Source organism: Carettochelys insculpta, chromosome 6, assembly GCF_033958435.1.
Source record: "Carettochelys insculpta isolate YL-2023 chromosome 6, ASM3395843v1, whole genome shotgun sequence".
In the NCBI taxonomy this organism is placed as follows: domain Eukaryota; kingdom Metazoa; phylum Chordata; order Testudines; family Carettochelyidae; genus Carettochelys; species Carettochelys insculpta.
This window is the reverse complement of record NC_134142.1, coordinates 108,193,049-108,215,349: the sequence shown is the minus strand read 5'-3', so window position 1 is coordinate 108,215,349 and position 22,301 is coordinate 108,193,049. Positions and strand designations below refer to the sequence as shown.

The 22,301-nt window shown below is 43.6% G+C and overlaps 1 protein-coding gene across 4 annotated transcripts in view; it reads right to left on the bottom strand.

Annotated features, from left to right (window-relative positions):
• The window catches only part of OSBPL5 (oxysterol binding protein like 5), a 243,061-nt gene that overhangs the window by 30,976 nt on the left and 189,784 nt on the right, over window positions 1–22,301 (bottom strand). For all 4 annotated transcript variants that reach the window (XM_074997785.1, XM_074997784.1, XM_074997786.1 and 1 more), the window contains 2 exons: window positions 15,820–15,994; window positions 2,595–2,808 (listed from right to left, as the gene is read on the bottom strand). In XM_074997785.1, the coding sequence (XP_074853886.1) occupies window positions 2,595–2,808; window positions 15,820–15,994 (389 nt within the window). The remainder of the gene's footprint in view (window positions 1–2,594; window positions 2,809–15,819; window positions 15,995–22,301) is intronic.

Below are 22,301 nucleotides of genomic sequence, written 5' to 3'. Positions count from 1 at the left end.
ATTAGCCATCTCCGTAACATGCTATTTTCGTAACACCAGACTTCTTGCATTAGAGCAAGGTTTGGAAGAAGGGTAAGTAGTATTTTGGAGAACTTGGGAATAAGAACAGTGAAACCCTTTCTAGTCCACTGTTTTTTTATTATGTCACCATCCTAGTGACAGACTCACACAGGTTAAGCGTCAGAGAATAAATGGAAACCACTTGAGAAGTTTTCATAGTAGTGCTAACTAGGACTTCATAATTCTGAGTCTGTCATCTTATTTTTTTTTCTTACATTTACCCAGCTTTTCTGGAGTCGACATTTTGGCAAAACATATTAAATCCATATTGGACTGGATATGCAAAAACTTTCACAGAGTGAATCACTGGTGAGAAAGGGAGTGGAAAGAAGCTTTCATACTTCTGATATCAAAATTTTGCAAATGATGTTCTTTTTGCTATTGATCCATCTTATAAAGATGTAATCTTTTATGATATATTACAGGACAACTTTTACTAGAATGAGTTTATTCCTGCAACTACTTTTTTGTACTGCAGACTTCTAGCACAAATATGAATAGGGAAGCTTAGTTAAGGTAAAGCTAAAAGTTAGGTAGACGTGTATGTACATACCCCTCAACTAAGCTTCCACAGCTTTGCTGAAAATTCTTAAAGAAATCTATACAACTTGGGCCATAATATCAAAAGTTTATACATCCTATCTAGGGTAGAAAACACATATATTTTAGGATGATTGTTTTGTAAATTGACTACTGCAGCTCAATCTCTCAGGCCATCCCATCGCCGATGATGAAGTGCAGTATTGAAATGAGAGGTGTGTTTACTCATCAGTGATGTCATCTGGTCAAAATATTACAGCTACATCTCTTTCTCCTGTCTCAGCTGCAAGTCCAGATGGAAAATACTCTCTAAACAGAAATATATTTAAAAACAAAACCAACCAAACAAAAAAACATAGCACCAAAGCAAAGCAGTGTATGAACTATATGAGGACATACTGGTCTCAAATTTGCCTAACCAGTCCATCTGCTGCCAGTATTTCTCTCATTTTAGACTACACTATGCAAGGAAGTAGTCACTCCATACAACCATATTTTGTTCCATTTCAGGGAGCTTATGCCATAACTTTGATAGACTCATTTAAATTAAAAATGGCACTACTTACTGTCAACAGGTATACTTGACAATATAGCCTGTCAAAAGGTTTTCAGAAGTAATTTACAGTCAGTCGAGTCAAAAAAGCCACTTCTTGAGACTTGTCTGCCCAGCTAACATGTTCGTGACAGCCTATCATTTGACACATATTTAAACTGCTCCTAAAACACAGGTTTTCATTAATCAAGCTAATTTCTCTTTGTTCCTAGTGCATATTCCTAGGTTAAGTCATAATACTGTGTATTGTAATTACTTGCTATACATTAGGATTTGAAGTGCACAAGACACAGCAGAAGTAGTGACCAAGCAGAAGAATGGCTGCCCCGAACAACCATTTTTTCCCTCCATTCATCCCTCTTGAGCCATAGAGACAGAGACCCTGTCTATACTGCGAGTTTGTCATGATTCTGGTCACCGGTGTAGTGGCACTGAAGCAAACTACTAATACAGACCAGTAACACCACTGTTTGCACCTGTGTTGCTCATCTTTGCAAATAAATAGGGTTGAACTGCACTGGTGCAAGTTACAGCTTATAGGTATTTATGCTAAATGTTTAGATGGCTGCAGCTACAAACCCTGTCTGAAATCAGAGTAGATCCTCAGGGCAGATCTTTTGCACAAAATGCTTCTCTGTGATGCCTCATCAGGAATTTAAAGAGTAGGCCACATTCCGCTCTCAGTGTAACTGCAGAGGAGTAATCCCTCTGACTGCCAGACTCCTCTAGCTGACTCTCCTCTAATGCCTATCATCTCCACAAGCTGCTCTAGCAGTGTCTTCTAAGAAGTCACAATGACAAAGCCACCAGAAGTCCCCATGTTGGGCATGAATGCATCCTAATAGATAGATAGTGGTCGGTCCTGCCGTCGGGGCAGGGGACTGGACTCGATGGCCTCTCGAGGCCCCTTCCGGTCCTAGTGTTCTATGATTCTATGATTCTATGTTCTAATGTTAAACAGTGTGAAAAATTGATTCCTAAATGGCTTTTTCATGTAGGAGACCAAGTGGTTCAGATATTCTTTAGAACATGTATTCTGTGCAACATGGAAAAGCAAGTACCATATTTTGCACCACGCAATGGACTGAAGCATCCTAACTGCTCAGGATACAGGCTTGAAATGATAATCGCCCTCCTGCGGTACAGTGGGAGGTGACAGTGGTACATAGCTCCTTAATGCAGTGCCCAATTGAAACGCTCACTGACTCTGGAAACATGTCAAAGAGCAAAAAAGGAGCTGTGATTCATAAAACACACAGTTACCTAATACAGACAAGTCAACAAAATTTGGCAGAACTCTCCAGACAGCATTACCTGTAAAATTTCTGAACTCACCGAACAGTTTTTAAACTGTCCTGCATCCAGGAGGCTGAATACAATGGCCACTACAAAGCCAGGAGACATTTCAGTGGATTAGACAGAATTCAGAATGTTTTTTTACCTCCCCAAATTCCTCATAGATCTGTTCCATATAGGTTGTCCCTTTCCTTTCCTGTGGGATATCCCCGTGGATTTCAGACTGGTCACTTTCACTTTCATTTGTCTTCCGGCTGTTCTCGTGAGTTTCATTCTCGGACTCTACGTTGTCTCTCTCAGACTTGTCTGAAAAAGCATCATTTTCCATGTGATGATTCTCCAGAGCTGATTCATTAAGACTGAAACACAAAGTTGGTTACATCACCTCAGTTGGATTTATGAAGCCAGATTATAAAAAAGCATTTTAGCTAATAATAATTCGAAAAAGAGCCCTCAAAATAAGGCTTGTAACCAAAAAAGTGAAGGACAAGAGCTTGCTAAAGTGGTTGAGTCTGTACCATGGAGGCAGTAGAAAAACCTTTAGGTTACAATTCTCCTTCAGGTCCATGCTGTGGAGTCCACTGAATATCTGCCTTTGCTCCCATACGAAACTCCTATTCACATCAATGAAAACTCAACACACAGAATGCACAAAAGTGACTGGGTCTTCAGGCAGAGATCTGTACTGAGGTTCAGAGAAGAGAGTCTTTTTACCTGCATAAGAACCAGTTAGTAGCACACAACATTTGGCCGAGGAAAAGCATGGCATAAAGCAATACCTTTTCTCCATCATCATCACCACTACCACCACCACTGCTGCTGCTGCTACTATACTATTTCAACAGAGGAAGATGCTAAACCAAAACAATAAAAGGTTAAGGGAACACTCAATGGAAAAAATAATGCTGATAAAAGTGAATGGTTTCCCCTTTCCATGATGCACAATTCACCTGTAGAACTCATTGCTACAAGGTATTGTTTAGGCCATATACATTTATGTGGATCAGAAGAATATTCATAGCTGTTGCAGTAAATCAAAAGCAAGAGTTGAAAAGGATATCAGCCATCATACTTCATGGAATAATCCTACCTACAAATAAGGAAGGTTAGGAGGAAGTTCTTTGGAACATGTTATCCTTGGACTTGCCAACTGCAGGGTTTCTTGTACCTTCCTCTGAAGAAGATAGAGTTGGTGAAGGCCAGAAAGGCTACTAGACAACATGGGCCACTTGGCTGACCCAGAGCAGCAACTCCTATGTTTCAAAGGAAAACTGTGCCTAGTGCACAGTTATTTTCCATATTAATACTTAGTTTCTCACAGATAAGAAACATTATTACTTTAAATGTAGATAATTTCAAACCTAGTAAGAGACTGACTGTAGAATAAGGAATGCAGGTAAGGAAGGACCTACCACTCTGTCAATGAAGGCGTTTCTACCATACCTCAAAGTTTCCTTTTCTGTTCATGAACCCATTGCCTCCACCCACTGCACCCTTCAATGGATCATAAGATGCCAAGCCATCTGTAGCAACATGGATTCATATATATTCCTTCTAGCCAAGACTGATACTCTAGGTCAGCGGTTCCTAACCTTTACTGCAGCCTGCACCCCTTTGGTTCTCAAAATATGTTCTCGCACTCCTTATCAAAAAATCAAATATGTTCTCACACCCCTTATCAAAAATCAAATAGAGATGGGGGGCCTATACACTTTTAAATGCACATGAAATATATGTAAAATAGTTTTATGTTATTAAAAATGCATGATGTTAATATATACATAGGTTTGATGAAACAAAGTAGTTGTACCTATGTGCCTGTGCTTAATTTGTGTTTTCGATAATTTACCCTCTAAAAAAAATCTGGCATGTCTCACATCCCCAGAAACGGCATCACACCCCTCCTCCCCCCGGGAGTGCATGCACCCCAGGTTAAGAACCACTGCTCTAGGTCATGGTATAACAGAGAATGCCAATACAAAACTCCCCCATGGAATGGTTTTATTATATGGCCCGTGCCTCTGTGACCAAATGCACTACTGCATCCACATCCTATCCACTCTTGCAATAATCTTTGACCTAACTACGCCTTGTAAGGTACCACTTGAAAACTGGCAAGTCATTGGTCAATAATTTGGTGACACGTATGTAGTAACATTGTAAAAGTTATAAAATCCTGTCTGTATGTTAAAGGGACACGCTCAAACTCACGTAAATAAGGGGACCTGTTCAATCTTAAGCCCTAATGAGGCATAAGTGACGAAGCAGGTCAAACAAAAGGATGTTTGTGGTTACCTCAGTTTGCATGTAAACTGTGAATGGTCTTCAGACAGCAAAAGAGAAAAGAAAAGAGGGGGAAAAATCTACATCTCAGCATTCACAAGTGAAAGAAAACAGCATGAAGCATCTTTCCTCAACAGACATTTACTTGCTCTCAAGTGAAAAGAACTTGAGGGACTGAAGTATACAAGTGAGGGGCAAACATCCCCTGTGACCTCTTGCTGTGACCATTTCCTTCTTTTCACTTAAGAAGGCAATGGAATTGACCACTGAACTTTGGGGGCAGCATCCTGATGGTAATGCTTTTGAAAGGATGTGGTAGGGACTATTCTTTGAATCAAGTATAATTGAAGTTAGGCATCTCGCAAGTGCTTTCTTTTTCTTTTAACCATTTCTAACTTTTATGCATCGTTACTTGTACTCAAAACCTCTCTTTGTAGTTAAGCAAACTTGTTTTATTCTTTAACTGAAAATACACCGGGTTGGTTACATTAAATTGCCTGCGTAATTCTGTTTAAGGAACCAAGCTGTTGTGTATTGTTCCCTTAAAGGGACTACCTCTGGATTGTCCAGGAGAGGGGCTAGCCCACACAGAACATATATTTTGGGGAAATATCTGGGACTGGGAGCATGTTGGGTCACCCTATAGGTGTAACCAATGTTGGTAAAAACCATAGTGTAAGTGAAGTGTGACTGGCAGCCTGCAGTTATACAGTCACTTAGGGCGTGGCTAGCATGCCGGAAGCTGTTTGAGAGCAGACCCAGGATGGAGCTAATGCTGTAAGGTACTTCAAGGCACCAGGACTACAGGGCAGGGGTGAGAGTCCCTCACTGGTCTGGTCTGCCCTCTGAAACATCAGAGTATCCTACTAGGGCTCCACACAGTGTCTTGTTTTACATCCAGAGTGCAATATCAATGACTGTCAGTAGGTGATATTAACAGTAGAGAGAATCTCTTGAAGTGTATGCTTTTACTTGCGTATATAAAGCTCATTAGGTAGTGGGTGACCAGATGCCCCATTTTTAAAGAGACCATCCCATATTTAACCCCTCCACCCCCCCCGCAAAAAAAAAAAACAAAAAACCATCCTGATTTTTCCTTAAAAATAGGCAAGTTGTCCTCTATTTTCTGTCTCCCCCTGCCCATCAGTACTGGCAGGTCCTACTGCTGTTGGATTCCTACTAGCCAGGCGCCCATCCAACAGTGGTAAATGGGGAAGGAGTCCAGTGACCAACAAGGAGGGTGGGCCTGCATCAATGGTACTGGGACAAAACTACAGCACAGCGGGCTGGCTGCTGTCCTTGCTGGTTCCTTGGTGCAATCCTGCATGGCTTGCTCTGAGAGACTGAGTTGGAGGTGAAACAAAGTAGGATGCACTCTGCGCATGAGATTCCTCCTGCCAGCCCCCTGGGCTCTGGGTTCCCTATATCCCTCATTAGCATGCAATACCGTCCCTTGGGCTGACCTGGTGTGTTGGCCTGGGGGACTGGCTGTCTACAGTCTCCTCCAGATCCTCTCTTTTCATTGGATGGATTGTGCCAGTGGGAGCCAAGCATGCAGGAAATTCAAAATAGAGCAGAAGCCACCCTGGAAGCCCAAACATGCAACAAGCCACTTAAAGAGCCAGAAATGACCAATATCAAGTAACAGCATTGGCTCTCAGACAGCCCACCCTACCACCTGTCCCATGTCCGGCCAGCACTGGCTGAGCTGTTGTGGTAAGCGAGCATGGGCATATGCCAGATGGTGACAAGTTATGTGTCGCCTCTGCTGCCCAACTGTTGGCCCTCTGCATGCCCCTCATGGTTTTGCCCCTTCACCTTTCCCAGCACAGCTGCTCCTCCATATCACCCCCTGGGAGGGTACATCATACTCCCAGCACCCTGCGGAGAACCAGCCCTGAGTTGGCATGCTCAGCTCATGAACAGCCTGCCAACAGCACTCGCCTCATTCTCCTACTGCCTCTGGCTGGGCCAGTGCCCTGGGAAAGCCCAAGAAGCTCCAGCCAAGAACACTGGCAGAAGAAGTAGAGCCCTGCATGTGCTAAAGGCCCCCCAGCACTGGCCTAGGAAGCCTCTCCTTCCCTCAACTAAGCTTTGGTGTGTGTTTTTGTGGCGGGGGAGGTGGGGCAGGAGGAGTGATTTCTAGGCTATTTGTGCCCTGAGCCTTCAGGATCCACAGCAGGTCTACAGACAGGAGCTTGGCAACCTCTTCACCACCCTGGATCCTGCCTCCCAGGGAGGATGAACCTGCTCCATCCTCTACAGCACCCTTCCCTGTTGAGCCACCTCTCTGGCTGGGTTTCCTGAAGCCCCTGAAGTCAGGTTCTGTGGCCCTAGGTGCACAATGCATCCCTCTTTCTGTCCATGCTGAAACCAATATGTTGGTAGCTAGCAGCAGCCTGAAGGTGTTAACTGTCTTTCAGCACTGTACAAATAGGAAGAGATGAGCTGCTTCCAGCCACAAGGGAGCTGAGGGGGTCGGGGGAAGGAAGAGATGAGCTCTGCAAAGATGCAGGCCAGGTTATCCCCCCTACTCCTCCCACAAGGCTGAAAGCAACTCCCTTCCCTTCCCTTCCTATAGTGCTGGCCACCTATTGGTGCGAACCCTGGCAAAAATTTGTGGTGGGCATATGTGACCCATTGTGCTCCTGCTACTTGTGAGGTCCATCTGGGAAGCCCAGCTAGGCCTGGAAAGTGGAGAGCTGTGGGCGAGGAATGTGTGGTTGATTTGTCATGCTTCTGTGTGAGAAACATGTAGAAGAGAGACAAGTACCAGAGAGGTAGCCGAGTTAGCCTGTATCTTCAAAAACAACAAGAAGTCCTGTGGCACCATATAGACTAACAGATAATTTGGAGCACAAACTTTCATGGGCAAAGACCCGGCTTCTCTTTGTAGAGGGGAGAGAGAGCATAAGTCTCCTCTTGTGTGCGTGGGAGGGCTGTGTGCATCACTCACCTGTGTGAATGGTAAAACCTTAAATATAAGAAGGTAAATAATAGTACTGCATAGTTGGATTCTTTTTAACAGGGGCTCAGTCAACTTCAAGTTAATTTGAATATTTGTGTTGCCTAGTAGTGATTGTTTACCATTGAACTAACTTGAATATGAGTAATTTTACCGAGGTTACCACAGTCAGCATAGGGAAATATCATCATCCTAACTAGGTTTCATGTTGTGAACCCTAACAAGCACCGAAACTCTATGCATAATTTCAATACACAAGATGCGCACTTGTAGTAACAGATGATGTTCTGCATTCAACCTATTAAGGAGATCAAATAAAATAGAGATTGAAGAGACTCATTAGGGTACCTAGTCTGTCTCTCAGCCAAAGCAGAATTTCTCCTCTCCTCAGATATCCAGAAGCTTTATTCAGTTTAAAATGGCTTCATGATAGTGCTGCCCCATCAGCTCCCTTTGGGCACATTGCTACTTTGAGAACTTGTTTTCTCATATCCCCTTAAATAATTCCTTAGGTTTTGCCCCCTAGATTTTTTACATGCTCAGAATCTTGAATTGGTGTTAGATTTTCGCTTCCCACTTAGGCACCCAAGCAAGTGCTAAGTGTTCATCCATCAGTCCTCCTGGAGACCCTTTGTCAGATTGGTAGACCAGCTCAGTACTCAGCCCATTGTGCTCTTTTGAAATTCTAGCCTGTTGTGCCTTATACATGTGGGAACTCTTCTTCCAATTTCTGTATGTAAAGTGAGAATTTTTCCACAATAATCAGTAAGTTCACAGCTTTAGGGCTAGAAGATTAATGGCTATTCTGTTCCAGCATTGAAGCCTGACATCATATAGCTATGCAGCTCCACTGAGTTCAGAGCTAGCATCTGGCCACTGTATTTTGTTTCAGACAATGACTACCAAGCATGACAACTGGTCAAGTTGATCTGAAGATGAGTTTAGTACATGTCTGAATTTAAGACAATTAAAAAAAGTCGGGGGTGGGGATATGGGAAAGGAGATGTAGGAAAGAAAGCCAGCAAGAGAGATTATCCCATGATGATAATAATAATAAGACTTGATTTATTTTTCTATGGGGTCAACAATCAAACACAGTTTGTCAGTCTTCTGTACATGGTTGTTATGCTCCCCTTCCCTTGTGAAAATCTTATCCCTGGCATGTGTGTGCTTAAGAGAAATGTTCATAAAATGGGGCAATGTCAATATTCGAAAAACAGCACACGCTTACTTTAAACAGTGTTTATAAAAAGACCATCTTCTTTTGATTTCTGAGAAGATTTAAACTTTCTGCTGTGGCAAGTCTTTATTCCTTTTGTACTTCTGCTCTTGCCCTAACAAAACCACCACCACTCTTCTACAAAGACATTTTCTGGTATTTCAGAATTATTCCAGGCCAGTGTAACAGGAGGGAGTTAACTCATCTGACATTCCACAAATATTAACACCATGCAGTAATTACCCACCAGCCATCTACAAAGCAGACATCAATATACACACAGCTATAGAGCTGCTCTGGGGAGCACAAAAGATGACACATACTATTCAAAACGAACAGTCAACTTGATTGCCAGAGAGAATGAAATGGAGCCACACCATTTCAAACAGTAAATACATACACAAAAGACAAAAGACAAATTATGGGCCAGCTTCAAAATCCTTTGAAATCAGTGGAAAGACTATCCTTGGTTTTAATAGGCTTTGGATCAAATCCCAAACACAGAGCTGTAATAACAGTATTTAAAGCCAGCAGGAGACCTTCGCTCACTCAAACAAGAGGAAGCCCTTTGTTTCAGGGCTACGTTACTGCCATCCATCCCTGTGCACAGTATCAAAGGGCAATATGCACATGACAGTAGTGTACTATTGTTTGTGATTTTTACTATGGCACCACTTGGGAACCCAAACAAGGATCAAGGTCCTATGGTACATACTTATACTAAAGAAATCTGCCTGCCCCGGAGACTTTACGATCAAGAAGTTACACAGGACAGCCCACAGTGACAGGAATAGCCACGTTGGTTTGTGTTTTATCAAAACAAAACAGCAGTCATATAGCACTTTAAAGACTAACAAATAATTTATTAGGTGATGAGCATTCATGGGCAGACCCACTTCTTGATCAGCTGAAGAAGTGGGTCTGCCCCACGAACACTCGTCACCTAAATAAATTATTTTGTTAATCTTTAAAGTGCTATATGACTGCTTTTTTGTTAGGACAGCCCACAGGTAGACAAGGTGCACAAACAGGGCTGGGAGAAGCAAAAATAAAGCAGTTCAGCTTAAGCATCAACACAAAAGTCTCTATTCCCTTTAACACCTCATGCTTAATATCTAGGACTCATGCAGCATTTTAGCAACCAATTTCCTATTTATTTCTAGGGCAGCTGAAAGGCTGTGACCTTGCAGGGTGCTTTGAAAGTTCACCCTCTTTCCAATTATTAGATAGATTGATTTTTTCCTATTGTTGTCTCCTCTATTTTTCTCACCAAGACAGGAGCAAAAACAGCAAGTGGAAAAATTCAGCACTGGCTCGACAGGATTTTCCCTGGGGGGCAGGGGTGGGGGAGGAACAGAAGGGTGACACCAAATATATAACATCTGTCTCCATTTTATTTTTGTGGCAGAGCATTTGATTACTTTGAAGACAGAGTTAAATGTAATTAACTGGACCCCTAATAACAGTGTGCCAGCATAATTGGGCAGGGTTCCCCGAAGGGAAGGCTTTTAATTAGAATGAATGAGTTCCTATAGAGTAGCATAGCAAGACTCTCCTAAACACTGGGGTAGTTACTTTTTCAGTAACTCTCCCCCATTTTTGCACATCTGCTGCTGCTTTGGGGGATTTTTGCCCTAGTTATACAACTATAAAATTCTCCAAGGCTCACAGAAGACTTGACAAAAACCAAACCTTCTGATATAGCCAGACAACACCTCACCACTGGGAACAATCTACGCTGCAGGCCAGATATGCTGGCCAGAGCTCTCCAAGGGGCTGAGCGCGTCTGAAATGCTGGCTCTGTGGGGAACTGCTGAGCTCCGTAGTTCAGGAGTCCCAAGCAGGGCCTTAAAGACTGAACAGAGAATAGAAGAACTGTTGCACATGCACAATGCATGTTTGAGTTAGAAGGTTCAAACATTCTCTTTTCTCTCCTGTCACTGCAGCTATGGGTCTGAATGCACGTTCCTGAAGAACCACTCCTGTCTGACCTGCACACACTGCAGCGGATTTACTGTGGCATGACCTAATAATGGCATACCTGTACAGAAAGGGGGACATATGCACAGTGAACTATCCAGGGTGGCGGAAGTCTCTTTTACGTATCTGTAGATTGCCTAACACAATGGGACCCAAATCCTAGTTGAATCACCTAAGGCGGGGTGGGCAAAAGTCACTCCTGCAGGCCAGATCTGGCCCACCAAGCATTTCTCTCCAGTCCACCCAGCTGATAAGCAGAGCATGCATAATTGCAATCCACAGCATGAGTTCAGGTGACCCTCCCCCACTCGGTTCCATCAGCAGCCACACTGTTCCTAGGGAGGGTGACCCTCCATCCTGCATTGGCCCCACCAGCCTCGTATTTGATGTGCCAGGAAGGTGTCACAACTTATTTTTTAAAAGGTGGCTAATATTTGTGCCTGGCCCCCAGCTCCCTGTGGCTAGGGGACCCAGGAGCTGGACCGGCATAGCTGCTGCCTGGCTCCCACCTCCCCAAGCCGTGGGAAGCCAGGAGCTGCAATGATGTGGCTGCCCCCTGGTTCCCAACTCCCTGAACAGAGGGGAGTTGGGAAGTGCACTGGCACAGGCTTCTGACCGGTTCCTGGCTCCCTGGAGCTCAGGAGAGCTGGGAGGAGCAGCAGCACCTAGTTCCCAGCTCCCCACTGCTTGGGGGAGCCAGGAGTCACACTGGACAGCCAGGGGGCTGGCTGGCTCCCCATACAGCAGGGGCCTGGGAGCCACACTGGCACAACTGGCCTGGATCCGGCTCCAAGGAGCTCAGGGGAGAAGGAGCCGAACCAGCGCAGCTGTTTCCCCATTCCCGGCTCCCCACAGATTCGGGAAGCTGGGAGCCGTAGCTGCCCCCACAGCTGGGAGAGCACCCCCTGCCCCCAATAGTATGGCAGCCCCCACCCTACTTGTAGGATGACTATCTGTCCTGTTCGGTCATCCTACCACTAGGATTCTCCTCCAGAGGGGGAGAGGGTGGCGGAGAGAGGACAGTGCTGAAGTTAGGGTGTTCATTCCCCTGCCCCCGTACTCCATGTCTGCAGAGCAAGGATTGGGGAGAGGGGGAAAAAAAAACACACAGAAGAGCTGCCCCACTCTGAAGCACGGATGGTAAGTGACTCACCTCAGGAGTGCAGAGTAGGGGCGGGGGGAAGACAACACAGCAGGAGAGATTTGTCATAAAGAGACAGCAGGTGCTTTCTCTCAGAAACTTACCCAGCAGCAGCCAGGGCGTGCACGCGTGCGCGCGCACACACACACACAGTCACTGCACACATACCCAGTGTGCCTCGTACACGGTCACTGTCACATATATACTGCAGCACACAATCTGTGTCACACAGACAGTCTCTCACATACATGGTGTTTCTCTTTCACACAGTCTTTGTCTCTCTCTGTAGCCCCCTGACCTCACCGTGTCTTCCCAAGGCCCTCTTCCTTCTGTGGGGGAGGGGGGGGGGCAGAGCCAGCCCCTGACCAGTACCAACATTTATGGAATGGCCCTTATGTGAAAATTATTGCCCAGCCTTGACCCAAGCATTATTGTTGTACAAACACATCTCAGACAAAACTGCTGTCGGTGCCAGTAGCATTTCCGTTATGGGTACACAGTATCCGATGTTACAGTCTTGTGCAGGATTGGCATGTGCACATATTTGAAGAAAAGGTACAAAATCAGGGCCATCAATGGGAGGGAGGTAGAAGCAAAGGGGGCAGTTGCTGGGGGCTTGGCAATTTATAAGGGCCCAGGGCTTCATGCTGCTGCTTCTGGCACCATAGCAGCCAAAGACCCAGGCCCTTTACACCACCATTGGAGTACCACCTGGCGCAGTCCTGGCAGTAATAAGGGCTAGCTGCCCCCAGCCCAGTCCCTTCCACACCAGACCCCATTCCTTCCAGGGAGCCTGGAGCTGAGCTCCCTGCCCTACATTACCTAGGGCCTGGCAAAGTCTGTTGGCAGCCCCGACTATAACATCTCTGTCAGGGTTTCATTGTGCTTAGAATTTTACAGTCAACCAATTCAAGAGATACCTCTACAGAACTCACTGGTTCACTACCAATTAAGGCTTTGTCTACACTTCAGAATTGAAATGGCAGCACTCTTGGTAAACCACATAGCACTCTCTCGGTGCTCTAGGTAAACCACCTACATGAGGGGAGGAGCTGTGACCAAGTTTACACTACGGCTTTACAGTACTTCTACTTGCTGCACATGGGGCAGAAGGTATTTTTTTCCATACCCTCAGTCAAAAATTTGCAGTGTAGTATAGTGCCAATGTAGACTTAGCCTAAAAAAGTTCCCAGTGCCGGTACTGTTATTTGCATATTTATTCTTAAGAAGAGAGTACGAGACCTGGAACATCAACATCAAAAGGACAGACCCAGAAGATAACACAATTAAATCTGTAAGCCCTAGTGACACATCTAGTTGCTGCTGCTCTGTCCTACTCCATGTTATACCTTGAAAGAACTAAAGAAATATAAAAGACCCTCAGAACAAATGTTCATTATTTATGGTGCAAATTATAGCTACATATCAGAGAAAGTTCTGCTCAGCACTAAAGGACAATGGCAAGCATAAATACTGAAAACACAACAGGCCTTCAACACAAAAGAACTGCACATACACTGCTTCTTTGGGTTACTGAGCTTTGGACAAGTTTCTGTCAAGCCTTGTGATTAGCGACTATGCCTCCACATTCCGAAAAGGGCTTGGATTCGCCTACTGTTATAACATTACATTCATATTGTGGTATCTATCAGACAACTGAGCACAGGGTCTTACTCTGCTAGTTGCTATATCTACATACCACAAGAGAGAATCCCTGCCCCAGAAAGCTGACAGTCTTAATAGTAACAGAGAGGTAGCCATGTTAGTCTGTATCCTAACAAAACAAAGAAGCAGTCATATAGCTGTAATAGCATAATAAAAAAAACCCAATAATATATCTTAATAGAGATAGCAATTACCATACACATTACAAAGACAGCTTCCCCATCTTTGATATTTGTAGTGATCTCAGGCAAGTCACTTAATTTACAATTGCAGTAAGTAATTTTCTCTCCCCCTCCCCCTCGCCCCGTCTGTCCTATGTATCTGATTTGTCAGTTTTCTTTTCAATATTTTGTCTGTATCTGTTATATAATTCTCATGTCCATTCACTTAAAGCACTATTTCCAGTATAGCACTATCTCCAGATATGAAGTGGGTCTGCCCCATGAAAGCTCATCACCTGATGCATTTTGTTAGTCTTAACAGAAGAGAGACACAAATGGTGAGAACAAGACACGCCTGGAAGACAAAATGACTCACCCAAGGTCACAACAACTCAGAGGGAGAACCAGACTGGCTGTATATCCAGCATCCGATCTGCTGTACCAGAGAGATTTTTAGGCAACTCATTTAGCTGCCAGGAGCAGGAAAAAAAACCTATGTTTACTCCAACATTCTTAAGTGAAGTGCTAGGACAGGGGTCGGCAACCAAAGAGCAAGAAGAGCCATTTTTTTCTAATTTGGTGGAAACCTCAATAATTCAAGAGCCACAATGCACATGAATACAAGATGGTCCTTAATAAATTACATCAAGACATAGTTTTTGTAATTCCTATTTTAAGAACAGTGCACACACATACCCCACAATGCACTGCACGTTAAAGGGGGAGTTATGCAACATTTGGAGATCACATATCATTTGCTATTTAGCTATTGTTGGGCTTTTAGACGTTACCCAAAATATCAAAAATAATTAGAGGGTTTTTTTTTCTGTTTGGTTTTTTTCCCCAGACTTTGCACTTATAGCATTGGGAGCCATAAAGAAGTCCTTAAAGAGCTGTATGTGGCTCCGGAACTGCAGGTTGCAGACCCCTGTTCTAAGACATGCACTTTAGCAACAGGAGCATGGATCGAAAGATGGATGCAGTGACTTTTTAAATGTAAATATTTTATGAGATGAAGAATTTTGAAGAGAGGCAGGAAACTACAAACCAATTAAGTCCATGGACACAGCAGCTATGAAACCATGGCCATATAGCACATATGACCGCCTGATTATAACCTAGTACTATTACGTAGTGGTATACTCTTGGTGCTAAAAGATAGATATGGCCATGAGTCTTTCAACTGGTGGCCAGACATGAGCGCAGGTGTATCCACTTAGCATACAGCCAACAAATGGAGGACTCACTGGTACACTGATATTCTTTACATACTTTAGCACTGTGCCACCCCCTGCAATCAGCTTCAACAGAAGTCTCACCCAAGTAAGGCATTACAGTTCCTTCATTTATGTAAATTTGCACAGCTAGAACTCTAACCAAGCCTCTCATAGCATGTAGGCAGAAGCTTTAGGACAGGGCTCAGCAACTGTTCAAGGTGGAGTGCTGAAATTTGACCTTTACGTACGGTCCAAGCACTGGTGATACTTTTTAAAGTCACTAATAATCATATTTAGAGAGTTGTTAATAAATTAAGATGCAGGGCTTTACCATTTAGGTGGTGGTTGGTAGCACTAGCCAGTCTTTTGTTAATCCAGAGCCAGCCTAGTTTTGAGCAAGCTCCTGGCTGCATGGGGGAGGAGGTGCAGGGCTGAGCTCCTTCCTCATGTGCTATTGAAAACTGATTCATGTGCCATTCTTGGCATGCATGTAGGGGGTTGCTGACCCCTACTTTAGAAACACCCAAAAAAGCTACTCACCCTACCTCTAAAAGGCACCCAGACGGGTATATTAATAAGAATCTAGACAGAGGCAGACCTTGACACAGGTTTGAACATCAACAACCCTCCAAGACAACCATGGGTATTGTGTATTCTGAATACGTGATAATAAAATATATCTTGTACATGAACCATCCAACACCTTTACACATACAAACAGCTGAAAGCATAGTCTTACTGGAAGAGCTCTTGGTCAGAGACGGTGGCTGTGTGCAACAGGTTATACAGCCCAGCATGTGAAGAATCAGAACAGCAGTTCAGGTCTCCATCCTTCCCCTGTTGTTTGCAGGTGCTGAGTCGGAAAAGACTGGAGCAACGCAGGGCAAGTTCTAGAGCATCCAACCAACATCGGCCTGTAGAACAACAGGATTTGTCTGAGCATAGGAGGTCAGAGAGGACAGCAAAAACGTTCATCAAAAGTGTCTCAAGAGCGTCTTATTTGGGAGTCAAGAGTTTTAATTCACCTTCACTAATGGAGAAACCAGATAAAAGTACATTGAACATTAAAACAGCCCAAAGAATCCATAGTTTGCCTAACAAAAAGAAGAGTAAATACTAGGGTTATATCCTTGGGCAGCAGGTATAAGAGACAAAGGGAGGCAATGGGTCTCAGTGCCCCACGTGTGCCCTTTTTCCAAGCCCTATTCTGACAGCTCCTACAGAAGGCTGTTGGCAGACTTGTGAAGCTTCTCTGGAAGTGGATTTGTTCATTGAAAAGTGAAAAGGCTCCCAGTTTCTCAGACCAATTAACATAACATTGAACCTGTGAAAGAGACATTAACTGGGTAATGAAGCTATTTAACAGGCACATATCAACCCTCAATTTATGGACAAAAACAACTGTATATTATTATGCCTACAGAACCTTAGTTTAAAATCATAAAAAAAAAAACCTTATAAAATCACGTCTCTAAGAAATTATTGCACAGATATTTAGATGCACAATCCGAGTATTCAATTTTAGCCTTAAATGCTTGGATCTGCAGCCTTTTTTAGAATGAATTCTTCAAAAAACCACCCTGATCTAAAATAAATTTTAATTACTGTCAACATTCCTTTTCTTTCAGCTAGCTGGACAAACAAGATTCCAGCAAAAGTGGACAAACTGTAAACAAAACACATTTTGTGTGTGGATGTTCCATCAATGTTGTTAACAAAACTGGAGTTTTGTCGGTAAAACTTGCTAGTGTAACCATAGCTATAGCGAAATTTCATAAACATGTCTTGTTATGAGAACCACACAAAATAAAGTAGTGTTCCCATTTTCTAAAAGCAATGAACTTTGTTATGAACACACTAAGCTGCTCTAGCAAATGACTTTAATTTCTTTGTTTCAGTCAGTTTAAATATGTAATCTGGAACAATTTCTTTATGAAGAATTTAAGAATATATTTAAAATATAAAATCATCTTAGAAATACTGATGAAGAACATGTAAAAACAGAAAAGGGCTGCAACATATATTCCATAATATTTATTATTATGGTCAGCTGGACAACAACTGACTTCCCCTTACTACGGAGTCTTTGCACATAAATCTCTGACAAACTTCAGGATACATCAAAAACCCATGACTGACATTTTATTCACAAATGTAGTGCTTGTCATTAAGTACCTTTAATTAAGAACCTTCTGCAGCTCCAGTCTTCAGAATCTGGCATGCAGTGGAAAACATGCTCCATTTTCTTCAGAAAGAAATTTTAGAAAAAATGTTTTTTTTCCTCCAAATGTCATTTGCTATGTTTGGGTTCAGGGATTTGGCTGCAAGTCATGAGCAAAGAGACAAGGGAGACTGTGGGAAGGGACTGTGGCAGTGGGTGGAATATGGGTGGGGCCACAGGCTGGGGAGCTTGCCTCCCCAAGCAGCAGCTTCACCCACTACCCATGGCTATATCATTTGACACTCAGTGTTCTTGTATCCCCTGTTGGGCATGGTTCATCTTTTGAGGTGCTGAAGTACCATTCTGCACTAAGTCCCAGAACCCTGCTCAGTTCTCCACTGATCACTGAAAAGTTACTAGCCCCTCAAAACAGGATCAGGAATGGCTGCTAACATTGTCACTTACGATGAGAGCCAAGAGCAATGAAGACAAATCTGAAAGTGCACAGGGCCTATTTATTTTCTCCCCGACCCCCCACTATTGTTTCCCTTCTTTTCTCTCTGTGAGTCTTCTCCCACCTTTTTCTTTCCCTAATCCTTTTGGGGGAAGGTGGTAAAAATCAATAGTACGAATGATATCCATCTCAAAAAAAAAAAAAAACAAACCACCAAGCCAACACAACAACAGACAACAACAGATACTAATACTATCTATCTCAATCTGCACCTGTCATAATTTGCATTATGGGTCTCATTTACCATGCCTACAGCTTCTCAATTGTGGTTACACTGCTGCCCCTGTGCACAGCTTCATTGCCTTCAACAGGGTCACATGGGTCCTGAGGTCAGTTAGCACACCAGCTGCAGGATGAGAAGCATGGGCCGTGTCTACACGTGCCCCAAACTTCGAAATGGCCATGCAAATGGCCATTTCGAAGTTTACTAATGAAGCGCTGAAATGCGTATTCAGCGCTTCATTAGCATGTGGGCGGCAGCGGCACTTCAAAATTGACGCGCCTTGCCGCCGCGCGTCGCGTCCAGACGGGGCTCCTTTTCGAAAGGGCCCCGCCTACTTCGAAGTCCCCTTATTCCCATGAGCTCACGGGAATAAGGGGACTTCGAAGTAGGTGGCGTCCTTTCGAAAAGGAGCCCTGTCTGGATGCGCCGCGCGGCGGCAAGGCGTGTCAATTTCGAAGCGCCACTGCCGCCCGCATGCTAATGAAGCGCTGAATATGCATTTCAGCGCTTCATTAGTAAACTTCGAAATGGCCATTTGCATGGCCATTTCGAAGTTTGGGGCACGTGTAGACGTAGCCATGGAGACTTTAGCCTCATTCAGACAAGCAAGTCTGCATGGAGTCACGCAAAATGAGTATTTAAGATGCTCAGTGTCAAATGGAGCATCAAAATTCAGGATATGAATTGAAACTTTTAAAGGCACTTGCACAGTCAGATAACTAGAATCTTCAAGCTGTTTTGTTTGCAGTTAAACCCCAGTCTGCTATGTGGAGACAGTCTGCATTACTGAAAGTTAAAATACATATAAAACAGGAATAATCAGACTCACTGATGGACTATGACCCAGGGAGCCCCTCAGTGAAAAGTGGCAGAGGCTGCACCATACCATAACCCACATCAGGCCTAACACATTCATTGCTCCAACTCCTTATTATAAGCGACATCTAAAGTATCACATGCAAACTGGTAACATGCTATGCATTAATATCATTGGATGATGCACAAATGGTTGTATAAAAAGAACAGATGCTAGAAATTGTTCTAAAAATGTGTTTGCAAATCAGTGCATAAGCCCATCTCATGTTAAGCAAAGAAAGCTGGTTCTCCTGCTTCACTGTGTCTTCTACATGTAAGCCTTCTGCCGGAAGGAGTCGGCAGCAAGCAGGACCAGGTTCAACATCTAGGGGTTCCTTTACATCTATCTCACTTAGAACCGTCTCGAGCCCCCACCCAGTAGCCTGGGAAATTCACACACCCCTGGGCACCTCAGAGACGCAATGCTTCCCCACTTGCAAGCACAGAGTCTGAGTGCAGACAAGAAACTTTTAATGAAAGAGGGAGAAAAGTCAAATGGCATTAGCTTGGGAAGATGCCACACAGAGTTCATAACCAATCCTCAAATAACTGTCCCAGCTCAAATGGTTGAGCAGTGTCCTTTGCCTCTCAGGCTCACCAGTCCAATACTGTAAACAGCCAATCCACGCTCCGCTGTACTGCTCTTCAAATGCCACACGTACAACTCTGTCCCATCCATGCAGGCCCTGACACATAACCCTGATGCACTCCCTCACTGAACCTGAGGCAATGCTAACTTTGCGCTGGTCCAGCATTCTGCTTGCCCCTGCTATAGTTGCCTCACCAGCCGTCTGCTCCCGCCGGCTGCCTGCTGCTTCTCTTACTGGCTAGCCACCAGTTGCACCTGCCAGCCATCCACTGCTTCTCCTGCTGGCTGTCCACTGCTGTCTTGTGGGTTTTGTTGTAGGCAAAACCCAGTGATTCCAGCTCTTCATAGCTTCAGCTACGAGTGATTTCAGCTTCTAAGGGCATTCAACTCTGGGCCTAGCCAAACCATTCCAGTATCCCCCAAGGTGGATTCTCACAGAAAACCTACAGACCTACCATTAGGTCTACTTTTGAACAGTGGGGTGGGTGGGAAGAACTAGTCAAACCAGTCTTACAGCTATATAGCCAGAAAGCTTCTAGCCACTATCCCTCCCCTCTTTCTCCCCCTCATAATTCTTTGAGGGAGGGGAGCCCTCTGCAATCCATATCTTACACAGTAATGATGGCTGCCCTGCACCGCCCCCCACAAAACTTCAAGAATTGTTGAGACACCACAATTCTTACACTGGGTGACAGCATAAACTGTGATTTTACAATAACACCTTCTTTATAATAGACAAAATGTCATTGCTTCTCCTGCTCCCATCAGGCTTTGTTTACAAGACATTACATATGCACACCTTTGCATTTTCATGCAGATGATCTCTGAAGGACACGTTCCCCAGATCCTTTAGCAGTACTGAGCTCCTGCTGGCACATTCCTTGCATATGTAAACTGAGCAAATTTAGGCAAGAAAAAGGGAAGTACTTTTATACAAAAGGTAAACAAAATGATCACATTAGCAAATGGGAAAGCTGACCACTTCATGATCACAACAGGGAGGAGGCTGTATGCTCAGAAAGCCTTCCCGAGTCTTGAAACAGGGACAATGGGCTTTGAGAAAGAAAAGCAGAAAGAGAAAGCCATTTTAGCATCTAATCACTTGAGGGTCACATAAGGCTCTTGGAATCTCAACAAAACATGGCTCCTTTAGCCCAGGGACTGGAAGGGTCTGCAAACTGACTACGGAGGAGAAACCAACTGAAACAAAGATTATACTATGCGGGTTTTGGTACCTAGAAAGTGTGTTTTGTTGCAACCTTTTATCTCCTTTCCACTGTTACTTTAAATCACTTACACCTATGATCTTTGTTAATCCTTTCTTGTTTTATTACAAAACCATTTAAGTGTTCTTATAATCAAATGAATTGTGGGTCTTCAGTTAACTTAACAGCCTGTTGTGTGCTTTGTCTTTTTGGAGTTGCACTCCAAGAAGGACTGGACACTGCAGAAAGTACTCAGTGAGGAGACTCTGGAACAGGAGAGGTAACCAACTGTTACTTGTAAGTAAGGCTTGGATTGGTGGAGTCCTGACGATTTGCTAGTAAGATGGACAAGCTGATGCATCGAGAACTTGAGACACAATTTGTCATCATCAAAGCTCACTCTTCCTGAGACTGAGTGCTAACGGTAGTTCAGCATTGTGGGTGATGTCAACAAGATGCCAAAGATCAGGACACTTGGCAAGTTTGCCATGCATTCAAGAACTTGGGTACTAAGAAAGGCACTCAGTAATTTTTAAAATATGCAACAGTGATTTTTAAACATCTCAAATTACAGTACAGAATAATTAAAATGTATTTGAGTAGTCGTAATGAAAACAAGGGAGAACATAGCAAATAGCATGGAAAATACTGTAATGTTAATTTCATGTTTTATTTTATGAACCAAATCCAACCCTTAGGCTGCACCGCTACACAGGAAAACTGATGCCTAATTTCAAGGACTCACTTAAATTTCATTGTCTTTAACAGCTTTCATAACCAAAATCTTCACTGGGCAAAACTTATTAAGTTTCTGTATGTTGTGACGAATCATTTTTAGAAAAAGCTATGGAAGAGTGGCAAGAGAAAGAATGTAATGAAGATCTTGAAGAATTCTGGTTTAATACCAAACACCATTAAAACACCAGAGCTCAGCGACTGAGTCTTATTCCATCCTTGATATTTCTTGAGAACTGGTTTGCTGTTTAACAACATCACACATAATGTTTAATAAATGCTTTGCAGGGTCAGGACTGCTGTAATTGATTTACTATTGTTTTGTATTTTACAAGTATCACGTATCAAAGACTTTACGTGCAAAGGTTTATTCTCTCTGTGCTGCATGAAGGATACCTCATCAGTGTTAAAGAGTTTTCTGAGCAAGGTATCCTCCCCGCCCCCCCCCCCCCCGCCCCCCAGTGTGTATACACTAAACCCTGACTCATTAAGAGGAGAATCTATTTCAGATTGCTCTATGTGAGAAAAATGCACTGAAGTTGTTCAGGCTTACAGGATGGAAACTGCAGTTTGCCATCAGGAAATGCTGCTCATGCTCTATTTGTGGTGCAATTCATTCAGGCCAAGATTTTCAAAAACAGAGCTCAAAATCTAGGAGACTACATTCAAATATAGATGTCGAATGGATCTGGTTCAGCGACACCCATTCCCACACCCATTCCCTTTTCATTCACACCTGACCAAGAGTAGGTGGTCCAGGGAAGGCAGTTCCATAGTTGGGAGAGAGAGCTGATCAAAAATGGGAAGACAATTTCATGAAGAGTTTACCAGTTTTGGATAAAATGTTTTTTCAAAATTTTAACCAGCTCTGATAGCGAGCAAATAGAACTACAATCAATTCCCGAAAGAAGGAAAAAACAAATCCTGTACATAAAGCGT